At 23.9% G+C, this 13,133-nt stretch overlaps 2 protein-coding genes across 2 annotated transcripts; both read right to left on the bottom strand.

Annotated features, from left to right (window-relative positions):
- Positions 1-378: 378 nt before the first annotated feature.
- On the bottom strand, positions 379-1,920 carry Phum_PHUM512160 (uncharacterized protein; the record flags this gene model as incomplete). The annotated part of the gene is made up of 2 exons (XM_002431056.1): positions 379-519; positions 1,828-1,920. 2 exons carry the CDS (start codon positions 1,918-1,920, stop codon positions 379-381), a joined length of 234 nt encoding a protein of 77 aa, XP_002431101.1.
- Positions 1,921-11,844: 9,924 nt separating this feature from the next.
- Phum_PHUM512150 (uncharacterized protein) lies at positions 11,845-13,133 on the bottom strand (the record flags this gene model as incomplete). Its single annotated transcript, XM_002431055.1, has 3 exons — positions 11,845-12,168; positions 12,974-13,080; positions 13,127-13,133. The coding sequence occupies 3 exons, from the start codon at positions 13,131-13,133 to the stop codon at positions 11,845-11,847; spliced, it is 438 nt and encodes a 145-aa protein (XP_002431100.1).

The raw sequence follows: 13,133 nt of genomic DNA, 5'->3' as shown, positions 1-13,133 counted from the left end.
GGGAAAAAAAAAAAAAAAAAAAAAAAAAACGTTATTGTTATTTTCTCCATCTTTTTTTTTTTTTTTATTAAAAATTTTCTTGTTAATAATGCGTTAAACGTGATTTTTCAAAATGTGAGATTCTTTCCACGAAATACATTTCTGTCAACGTATCCGTATTATTATGACTACGCGATTGTTTATACTTTAACGTACGGCAAAAAGAATATCTTTTATATGTAAGGGGCAAGGGAAAAGGCGAGGGGGAAAAACGATTTAACGGATATGAGAAATTTTTGGCGCGTAATTTCAAATTTCACCATCGCGATCGGTGAAATCAATAAAATGAATGACAAATTATTACGTTACTTAAGAAAAAAAATTTTAACCTTACCTTATTTAAAAAAAAAATCCACCAATCAAATCCATCCATTTTAATGAAAGCAAATCGTATCTCCTCACATTCCTCGATTCTTTAATTTTAACGGGTACTTTAAAATGAACGACTTCCATTTGCATAAGCAGACGTCTAAATTGTAACTGAAAAAAAAAAAAAAGACAAAAACAATTTTTAATTAAACAAAATCGTCATCCATCTTTAAAGTTTAAAAAAAAATAAATTTCAATACATACTTACCAATAGTCATTGTGTTGGTATCGCCTTGAATTTCTAACTTAATGAAATTTTAACGGCAGAAAATTAATTTTGAATATCCCCGATAGATGTCACACAATTTAATCACTTTACGTAAATAACAATTATTTATAACGTGCACATAATACACACAATTTAATATTATAAAAATTAAATTATTAAAAATCAGACGACATATTTATCCAATCGAAATTTTAAAAAAAAAAAATCTACGTCGAAAAACGTTTTTTTTTCCGGGGGGAAAGTGGGGGAGGGGAGGGGGCAGGAACAACAAGTCGAAAACCACGAATCGAATTTTTCTTAACGAAACGTCAAAACATTCAAATTTCTATCACTTTCCTTATCGTCGTCATAAAACAAAACCTAAAACATAAAATGAAAACATAAAATTAACAAAACCACAAAAACATATATACAAAAAAAAATTATTTTTTTTTCCCCGAAAAACCCTCCAAAAAAAAAAAAAAAAAAAAACGATATGGGGAAAAGTAAATTTTTTTTTTTTTTTACTCCCTCTATGAAATGACATTTTTTTTTAATCACATATAATTCCATAGAGTAATAATAACAAATAACAAATAATAATAAAAACAAGTGAAAAATACTTACTTTCATTGCATATCTTTCACTGGTATCACGTGGGTTTAAAATAATTGAATATAATCGAAGGTGAATTAATAATAATAACTATAATCAAAAATAAAAAACATTAATGTAATTTAAATCAATTATATGAATATTAATAAAAGATAATAATAATAATATGAAAGATAAATTTTTTTTTTTACCTGTTCAATGACGGCAATTTCGTTTTACCTTCGTCGTATTTCTTTGCCCCAGTTAAAAATTATAATTTTTCAATGACTTTTTTTTTCTCTCTCTCTCTCTCGTCTCCCACAACAAATAATTTTTTTTCCTTCATTACCCCTTTTTTACCTTTTTCACTTTTGGAATTCATGAGAAAAAAAAAAGTCAAAGCAAATATTCATAACAACCTTTCCATCTAAAAAAAAAAAAAATGAATTATTAAATTTAAAAAATTGTGAAAACCTAAAAATTAGTTTTTTATTGTTTTTATTTATGATTTATATAAAAAAAAAAAAAATCAGACAGGTAATAACAGTAATCAAATATTTAAAAGATGATAATATATAAAATTAAATTCTTTTTTTTTTTTTTTTTGGTTTTCATACCGGTACGTGCGTACCTATACCTAAACTACCTACCAAATCATCATATCCACTTGTTTTCTCCATGTAATTTAACTTTTTTTTGTGTTCATCCATTTCAAATTCAATTAAACGAGGAAATGCATAATTTTAACTTTGTTAAAAACCTTGAAGATGTTTTACTGACATCGAAACACAAAAAAAAACCCAACAACAACCCAATAATTATCTTCTTTAATCATTTTTTTGAAAAATTCATGGATTCAGTAGTGTGTGTGTGTGTGTGTGCGCCATTTGTCAAGGTCAATTTCACACCTTTTATTTAATTGATTTTTAGGTTTTTAGGTTTTCTTCTTCTTTTTTTTTTTTTCATTTCGTTATTTCAAATCATGTTTCTTTTCTTTCACTTCTTCTTCTTCTCAATCGACAGTACAAATGTATTGTTTTTTAATAATAATGATGATGATTTCTTAAAATGAATGAAAAGTAAAAGTTTTTAATCATTATTATTTTAATAATAATAAATTATTTATGTCATTATTATTATTATTACTTCGAACATTAATTTTACATTAATAAATTTTTAAAAAAAATGATTCACATAATAATAACTTACCTGAAATATTTTTTTATTTTTAATAACAACATATATTATTATAACAAGATATTTTACTTATAATTTTTTCTTTTTTTTTTACTTCCTTTTCATTTTAATGTTCATTCATTTTGTCGTTGTTGTCGTTATCGTTGTAAATGATCATCCATTATTGATTTTTCATTTATTATTACTATTATGAGAAAATAAAGTAATAAACATATCAGACAGACTGTAATAATGATGTTGTATTAACATGAAATGTTGTTAGTTTGTTTTATATATATATATATTTTTTTTTTAAAATAATTTTTTTTACTTCCTGGTATTTGTAGGACATGACAATAAATAGTTAACCTTCAAGGCTTTACATACTGGAAGAGAAAAAACCAAAAAAATTTTAATAATAATTATAGGTTATAAAGAATTCATTAATTAATTTGTTATTTTAATTATTTTCAATTAAAAATCATTCAATTATCAAAAATCAGATAAGAGAAAGTTTTCAATTAAAATAAAATAAAATAGAAAAATTTAACGTTGAGGATAAAAAAAAAAAAAAAAGAAAAGGTCATACATGTGAGTTTTTTGTTATAGGATCAATCACAATGCCAACGACAAATTATATTTAAAATTTTTTGAAAAAATATAATAAATGATAAAAGTACCGTTTCGAATCGGCGCCTATGGCAATTAATAATAATTTATATAAATATATAAAAAAAAAAAAAAAATTTGAAAATGAAAAAAAAATTTTTTCCAATACCAATAACGGATATGATGAAAAATTATAATTTTTTCATTTTCAACGTTTAAATTTATTTAATCCGATCGTTAATTATTAATTTTATTAGTTAAATTATTTATTTTAATATTTACCTATGATATTTGTCCTGAATGTCACAATAAAATATAAATTTATTATAAATTATTTAAAAACGTGCACAAAAAAAAAGACACGTCCAGCTTTGGTTAGGTCTGAACACTGAATGATTCCGGAACGAAACGAATTTATGCAATTGTGACGTAATAACAATCGCAAAAATTCCGCCATTTTTCTCTTTGTTGTTTACAATCGTTTATTATTAAATTTTTATTTAATTTAAAACGAAATATCACGTTAAATTTATTTAAATAAAAAACGTTTTAAAATTCTTAATTAATATTTATTATATTTATTCGCAACGTAATTAAAATTAACTATTATAATTTATATGAAAATTTTTTGATGACGTAAGCATTCGAAAATGTTTTGATGACGTATGCATTCGAAAATTTTTTCCCGCCGAAAAATTTCAAACGAAACGATAAATATAATAATTATTAATATGGATTTTTAACGGTTTTTTTTTATTTAAAAACATTTATTCACGCACACGTACGCAATTAATAGAAAAAAAAAAAAAAAAAAAGTTCGTGGGTAGTATAATAATTGGATATTTTATTAAAAATTTATTATATGTTTTCATTCTTAATAAAAAAAAAAAAATAATAATAATAATAAACCCTGGGATTCTTTTTTTTTTAACGTCACAACAACAACAACAAAAAAGAAAAATTGTTTGAAATGTTGAAATAAACTTAATTAAGTTTATAATTTACTTACTTTTAAATAATAATAACATCCGAATAATAATAAAAAAAAAAAGGTATCAAAAACTACAGGAATATTTCACCTCCTGAAAACGTTTTAAAAAATTTTTCAATTAAAATTTCTTTTTTTAAATACAAAAAGAAACTCGGACGCCATATTGAAAATCTTCATATTTATATTCGTTACACATAATTAAAAACAAATTTTTTTTTATTTTTAAATCCGATCACGAATCGAAAAAAAAAAAAAACAATTAAAAATATTATGGAAACATTATCATCATTATCAATTATCATTAATAATAATAATAATATCAATTTAGCAAAAATAAAATAATAATAATAATAACAGTAAATTATATTTATTATAATCTGATGATTTACGTTAATCCAATTTTCGCATTAAAAAAAAAAAAAATTTTTCTTTTTCAACTTCCATAAATTATCCCATAAACGAAACATTAATAATAATAATAATAATAATAATGATAATAATAATAAACAAGTTATCGATAATCAATTAACTTTTCGATGGTTGAGAAAAAATATTTTAAAATGTTTGATTTTTATTATTATTATTATAATTATTAACATAATTCAAATATTATTAATTTTATTTTTATTAAGCGATTAATTTTTTTTTTTTTCTACGAAAGAGGAAAAAAATAAAAAACAAAATGGTGGCACGTATCTATAATAATTTAAAAAAAAAAAAACCTTTTTTATTAATACTTGGATGATATTATTATTTATAATTATTATTACTTTTTAATATGTAATTTAAACCCTTAAACACATAAAATTAAATTATTATTATTATTATTAGGTAGGTTTTTGGGAAAAAAAAAAAAAACTCGATCCCGTATAACTGTAAATTAATAACGATGATGATGATGATGATGATTTTTTACCTTTTAATCTTTTTTTTTTTTTTTCACGGTTTATTAAAAATTTTACCCAAAAGTGTTAATTTTTTTTTTCTTTTTTTTTTTGGACATTTTTATTAATTTTAATAACTTTATATGTTTTCAAAAATGATTTTGTTTTGGAAAAAACTGGAAATGATTTTTTGGAAAAGGAAACGGAAGGAACAAACACGTAAAATCGGTTGTTGTTGTTGTTGGGAAAAAATACGGTTGGTAACAATGAAATCATAGCATCTGTAAAAATTTTTCATTCTAAAGTTTGCTTTTACATTTCCATCTGTCCAGAATTTTTTTTTCTCCAGGTTTTCACGGCAAATCTAAATTCTTTTCATTTTAATAAAAAAAATTTATCATTTACCCAAACGTCTGGAAAAAGTGAAAAAGAAAATTTTCCAGTTGAATTATTTTAAATGATAATTCATTTTTGTTATTATAAGCGAATAAGGCGTGTGCCAAATTTTATTATTATTATTATTAATGGTTTTAACACCCGTCGTGTGTCATGATAATGATGATGATGATTCGTTCTACCATTTCGAACGGATTTTTTTTTTGGAAAAATTTTTGACTTTTGAATTTGAAAAGAAAAAAAAAGAAAATTAATTTAACGGTTTTTTCCAAAAATATATAAATTTCACGCATTTATTTCTTGTTTTTCAATTATTATTATTATTATTATTATTATTATTATTATTAAACATACCTTTTTCAAACGACGTGTAACGAAATATTTTTCTCCAGACGACAAAATCTCCATGATTATTTCAAACAACACACGTTTTCGAATGAAAAAAAAAAAGAAAGAAAATGACGTGTCATTAACGTAATCGTTTCAAATGAATGATTCGTATTAATTTAAATGGAATCCATCGACAACCGCCGAAAAACAAAATGGCAGGTTGAAAACAAGAAAAAAAAATGTGCGTGTGCGTGAGTATTCGTGCGTGAAATGAAATAATCTTCATTTAACGACTCAATTATCCTTTTTAAAAAAAATTAATCCGATTATTTATTAAATATATAATAAATAAATAAATAAAAACAATATTATTATAATCGACGACAACAACAACAAAAGTGATAATAATAATAATAATAATTTCACGATTAAAAACGAGCGGTTAAAATTTAGAAAAAAAAAAAAAAATGGCGGAAACGATAAAAACTAATAATCGATCGATTAATTAACTGGAAAGTGAAATTTTATTATTATTATTACTATGAAAATTTTTCTCGCTTTGTGTTGATTACACGTTGTTGGAAGGGGGGAAGGGGGGGAGGTTTATTAAACTCAAATTAACTGATTAAAAAAATAATCGTGGCAATAAAATTTTTTTTTAAAAAATGAGGTCATTCGACACTGCATAAAAACATAATTTCTCTCTTTTCCCCCCCCCCTTCTCCCCCCACGTCATTGTTTACGGTGAGAATAATTGAATTAAATAAAATTTCTTTTTTTTTTTTTTTTTGATTATAATAAAATTTAATATGGCGGACAACATGCAGAGAACGTCATTCACTCTTCACACACACACACACACACTCACACTCTCTCCCCCCCCCCGCTCTCTCTAATATTTTTGATAATTAAGCTTCTGTGGCATCATCATCATTTTTTTTTTTTAATAAATTTTTAATATTTTTTTTTTTTTAAAAGAAAAAAATTTCAAAAGGTTGGTCATGACCACCTATCGAGATCCTTTGAGTATTCGATGGTGGTGGTGGTGGTGGCGGTGGTGATGGTGATGGTGATGGTGATGGTGATGATATTACTTTAACAATTTTGACAGCTTCATATAGTTCAAGTGGATTGTTTTTTTTTTTTTTTATTATTATTATTTTCTCTTATTATTATTTTTTTTTTCCACTCATTATTATTATCATTATCATCACGATTGTTGTTGTTGTTGTTGTGACGTTCATTGAGGGAGGTCGTAAATGAAAATTTTTCTTTTTTTTTCTTTTTACAAATGAACTAATTCATAAAAATATTTCTCTTTAAGGAATTTTTATAATAATATTATAAAAAAGAGAGAGTGAGAGGTTAATCTAAGGTGAAGTGTGTTAGTGTGTGAGAGAGAAAGAATGAGAGAGGGGAAGAGAAAAGAGAAGAGAGAGAGAGAGTGTGTAATTATTAGTATAATGTAAAATTTTATAAAAAAATGTCCCATGACACCATTTTTATTTATTTATTTAAATAAATAAAATTATCATTATTATTATTATTATTATTATTATGTTTTAAAAACGACGTTTAAGGACCGAATGTAGTATTTATTTAAAATTTTTTGTGACAGGAGCGTAGGAAGGAATTTAAAAAAAAAAAGTGAAAAAAAATTAAAAATAATAATTTAAAAAAAAAATTTTTATTTCCGATTGTTGTTGTTTTGTCGTCGTCGTCGTGGTTGTTGTGGTTGTTATTCATTTCGGTTGTTTTTGTATTAAACATTAATTAAACTTATTTTTAAATTAAAAAAAAAAAAAAAACATCAGGTAGATCTAATTTCTTTTCTTTTTTACCCGTTATTAACCAAAAAAAAAAATTCATTTCGAAATACACCCCGAAGCAAAATCGAAACGAAACATCTTCATCGAACGCACATTTTTTTTTTTTTATTCTCACACTTTAAAAAAAAATACAAAATGTAAGTAAATTTTAAATTGTAGTGAAAAAAAAAATAATAAAACTACAAAAAATAAAACTACAATCGAAATTTAAATTTCATCGAAAAAGTAAAAAGTAAAAAAAAAAATTCCTAAGCGACAAATCAAATTTTCATTTAATAATAGAAAAATATAACGTTTTGACGTCATCATCATCATCAACACTCACACATCATCATCATCATCGTTTTTTAAATGAGATTTTTTTTTTATCGATTTCTCCCCTATTTTAATTTCATCCCTAACGCCCACAACATATATACCCTTAAAAATCTCACGTTTTAATTTTTTTTTCATTATTATTATTATTATTATTATTGTATAAATCCCGTATAATATACGTTAAAACTTACTTTTAACCCTTTCACGTCACTTCTTCTTTTTTATAATCCTCCATCCCTCCCTTTTCCTCCCCCTCCCTTCAATCAATCAAAATTTTAAACACACACGAATTTTATGTTGAAGGGTTGTAATTTTCTTTAATATGCCGCTTCTATACATAAAAAAAAATGTATTTAATCCTTTTGCTAACCTTTCAATCTTTTCATTTATACACCGAAAAAGAAGTCGGAAAAAGAAAGGTTTGGAAAAAATGGAAAGGAAGGGGGAGGAGGAGGTACCGAAAGGTTATATGGAACAGGTACTAATAAGATTTTGTTTTATTTGTGTCAATCATTCTCGTGTTATAATAATAATAATATAATTCTTATTTTAAATCGTAAAATTCCATACGTAATGTTAAGAACCCTGTACTATTATTATTATTATTTTATAATTTTTTTTTTGTTTTTTGTAAATGACGTCATCAAGAAATGAAATTCATATTTCTGTTGTTTCGATTTTCGTTACAAAAATTTTTTTTTCGAAAAAAAAAAAAAAAATTATTTACCGTTAAAAATCCATGCTTTATTATTATTATTATTATTACGACGTGAAAAAAAAAAAAATTAATAATCATTTTGATTTATTTATTTATTAAAAAAAAAAGTTATTAAAAAAAAAAAATTGTTTACAATTATTTATATGAATTTATGTATACATATATATATTTTTTTTTTGTGTGTGTCTGTTTGTATGCGCAATATAATCATCATTATTACAATAACTACAAAATTATTATCATTATTATTACTATTATTATTATTATTACTATTATTATTATACTCGTTTTTTTTATTAAAATAAATTTATTGTTAAAAGTGCGTTGCGTGTTTGTTTGTTTGTTGGTTTGTTGATACATGTTTTTTTTTTTTTATTTACAAAAATTTATGTTGAAGAGGAAACGGAAGTGATTGGGAGTGAGGGTAGGGTGTGAAGGGAGAAGGAGGGATGGTGATTGTCGAAATGAAGGGATTCGATTTATCGGAAAATTCATTTAAAATAATAATAATAATAATAATAACGGGGGTTGTTTTGTTTTTAAGTTTGAAAAAAAAAATCGTTTGGATATAAAAATCGCGCATTTTTTTTTTAAAATTATAATTGTTAAATATATGTATATATAGCGCTATAAAGAGAGATTCGATATATATATTTATAAAAATGAAAACGCTATAATTGCCACACGCACGCACGTGCACACACGCGTAAATGTCACACGACACATGAGAGAGTGAGAAATATAAAAATTTATTATTAATATGACATTTCATCCGTTTTTTTTTTCTTTTTCCTTTTTCTACCTCCTTCTCTTTCTCTCTCTCTATATCTCTCTCTCTCTACCTCTTCCTCCCCCTCTTCCTCTTCCCCCTCTCTCCCTCTTTATTAAAAGAGACCAGAAAAATCTTCTCTGCAGGTGCTAAAAAAATTTTTTTTTTTTTCACAAAAAAAAATATAAAAAGAAAACATTATTATTATTATTAATTTACTTTTGAAAGAGAGAGAGAGAGAGAGAAAAATGTGTCGTATATACGTCACTTTTCCTCTTATTTATTTACCACTTCATTTTACCAAAAATTTTTTCTATTGACACGTTAAAAAAAAAAAAAAAACAAAATGATAAAATTCGCATAAACATTTTTATTTAATTTGTTAATAAAAAAAATTAACGTTTAATTAATTAATAATTTTTCGCGTCGTTATTATTATTATTATTAATAAATTTATTAAAAAATAATTCCGTGATAGTTTTATAGACTATAAAAAAATATAAATTATAGAACGTTAATATTTATTAATTTTATAGAAGATTTACGATGATTATAATTTTTTAATTTATTTCAAGTCGTTAATAATTTTTATTAATAACGATAAATTTATAGAGTTTATCACCTGCTATAATTATTATTAATAATAAAATAATTAAAACCACGTCGACGGGGTTTTAGATTTTAAAAAAAGAAAATTATTTTAATTACACGAAATTAAATATTTTTTAAATGTCATTCGTGAAAAACATTTTTAAAAAATTTCAAATTTTTATACCTGATGGGGTGAAATAATTTTGGGGGGAAATCAAATCAGGGTCGGAACCGGGTTAAAAAAAACTCGTAAATTTACATTTAAAAAACTTTTTTCCTTTTTTTTTGTTAATTGAATTTTTTTCCTTTTTTGTCGGTTTTAAAATAATTTAATTATCAGAACCCAAACTTTTATACAAATAAAAAAAGAAGTGAAATTGTAGCGCTATAAAAAAAAAAATTTTGTTAAAAACGCAACAATAAAAAGAAAATTATTTTTTTAAAATTAATTACGTCAATCGTTGACGTCACAAATTTTCACTTTTTTTTAAAATTAATCTCGACGACCTTTCGTCGCGCTATATTTTCGCTATAAAAACAAACAAATTCTATAAATTAAAACGTCTTTCGCGTGTTACCAACTTAAAAAAAAACTCAATAATTAAGTCCTCATTTTAAAATTATAGCTCTTTGTTTTCTAACGCTAATAAAAAAAAAAAATTACCGGTAATCGAAAGTGATAATTTCATAAAAACGGTAGTAGTTATAATAATAATAATAATGATAATAATAATAAAAATATAAAAAGAAAATTAAAATATCATTGTAAAAAGGAAAAAAAAAATTATAGCGTGTCTTCGGATGATAAAAGAAAAAAAGAAAAATAACAATAATAATAATAATAATAATAAAACATTACGCGATCGCGTCGTAATAACAATAAAAGTTTGTTTGCATGTAAAAAGATAATAAATAATAATGATAATAATAATAATAAATTTACAATAAAGTTTGTAGCAAAATATAAATCATTAAATTCCTATAAAAAACCTATTAAGGAAAAATAATAATAATTTCTTTTTTTTTTTTTACGATGTATATCTATTATTATTATTATCATCGTAATCGATTCTCATCGTCATTACGTAATTATTATTATTATTTTCTTGTAGTGCTATTTTAAATTATAGAGTTTATTTGTATAGAAATGATATAAATACGAAAAAAAAATTTTTTTTTTACGATTGCCATAATCTTATAGCGCCATAATATAGTACTTTTTTAAAAGGAATCAATACGACGAGTCTATAATTTTTTTATAGCACTATAATAATCACGGAACGTGTAAAATTATAAAATCAGTCTTATAGAAAAATTTCAAATTCATTTAATTTCGGTAAAATGTATATATAGAAGCAGACGACGATATTAATCGAAAGTTTGTTTTTTTATTAAAAAAAAAAAACACGTGCGTGTGTGCGTGCGTGCGCGAGTGCGTTTCACAAACGCTCTTATAAAATTATTAATAAAAAATAAATAATATTTACAACAAATTACATGATCAAACACAAAATAATAATAATATTTTTTTTTCCAAAATGTTTTCCATAAAAAAAAAAAAAAGAAAAGTTTTTTCCATCATCATCATCATTATTAATTGGTAACACAAACATTCGTTCGAACACATTGTTTATATATATTTATATATTTTCACATGATAAAAAAGTTTTTTTTTTCACCGCCTTCTTTAAATAATTATTATTATTATTATTATCGTTTAAAGCTTATGAACAACCGGGTTCAACTAGAGTGGAAATTTAATTTTTTTTTTTTTTCTTTCTCCAGGAACGAAAAACTTTTATTAATGTTTATTTCGTTAACGACATTTTTTTACTTTTTCACTTCCGCTTTTTTTTTTTGTTCACGTCAGAGAATATTATTTCCGGTATTTTTTTTTCTTTTTAATATTATTATTATTTTTCTTTTCGTTATTATTAATATTATTATTGTTATTATTATTATTAATAATTTTTTTATAACGGGGAGTTTGTTTACGTTTTCCCCGATTTTTTTTTTCCAATAGTCATGCTTTTCGTTTTCTTCCCTTGTGCCGTCTCGAATGTGTGCTGTCCTTGTAATACCATCGCGTTATATCCGGTATTTGATTACTTCCGCCGGATAATTTTGAATTGTGTCTCGTTATGTTAAAACTCACGTCGATTTTAACAAAGTTTATACAATTTTCTTCGTATCCCATTGATAAACGTGGATTATACCTTAACGGTTTACCCTTCGAATTAAATGCGAGAAAATGTGTACCGTTTGCTATCGAACGATACCTGCTGTAACCTCTTGATTCCACCGTCTCTAAAAATTCGCACATGGCACCTTTTCTTCTTTTATCACGCTAAAAACAACAAAAAAAAGATAAAATTCGACGTGAAATCAGACAAAAAAAAAAAAAAATTACACGCGTCACATTTCTAAATACCCGAAAAAAAATTTTTTTTATTCCCTCCGTACGTAACACGACCCATTTTTAAATTACACGGCGGCCATTTTGTTTTTTCAAAATTTACATAAACAATTATCCCTCACGTGATTCGTTAAAAAGAAAAATGACGTCAGAATTAAAACGAAATCTGTCGGTGATTTCGAGTACTAAGTCTCGCAAATGTGTATTTTTTAAAAAAAACCGTTTTTAACGGAAAAAAACGGAAATTTTTGCGAAATTTTTTGTATTATCATTACCTTATCACAGTCTGCCATTATTAAAATTTATTATCAAAGGTTAAAAACCTTTTTTCCTTTGAAATTACATAAAAAGGAAAAACAGGTAATGAGTTTAAAACGAATGAAAATATTTCTTAATCTTGGTTTCCATTAATTTAATAGTAAAAAAAAAAAAAAAATTGTCAGTTGTCCGGCTGACCGGCTACTATTAATCTTTTAGATAAAAACAATAACAATAAAATAATGAATAAAAAAAAAAAAAAAAAGGATTTGGTCGAATTACGATTCAACTTTTTTTTCTTTTTTAATCGTGTAAATGTGTGGTACGTGTATGTAAGTACAACAACGACAACAAACAAGACAACAAACAAGACAACAATTTTTTTTTTTTTTTTATCCATTTAAACTAAAAAAATTTAACGAGAAAAAAAAAAAAAAGTTTAGTGCGTAAATAAAAAAAAAATTTAATGGTTTCTTACCATTCCGACTAATTTCCAGCTTTTATTAAAACAAAGGTACCTTCCAGCATGTTCAGAATATATGTTCAGCCTCGATCTGAAGTCGATCGAACGAATTGTTAAATTAACTGTAAGAAAACAAAAAAAAAAATTAATAAACACAAACACACACACCAACCAT

This window comes from Pediculus humanus, genomic scaffold (genome assembly GCF_000006295.1).
Source record: "Pediculus humanus corporis 1103172108281 genomic scaffold, whole genome shotgun sequence".
In the NCBI taxonomy this organism is placed as follows: Eukaryota; Metazoa; Arthropoda; class Insecta; order Psocodea; family Pediculidae; genus Pediculus; species Pediculus humanus.
The sequence above is the reverse complement of the archived record's forward strand: the minus strand, read 5'-3'. Positions and strand labels throughout refer to the sequence as shown.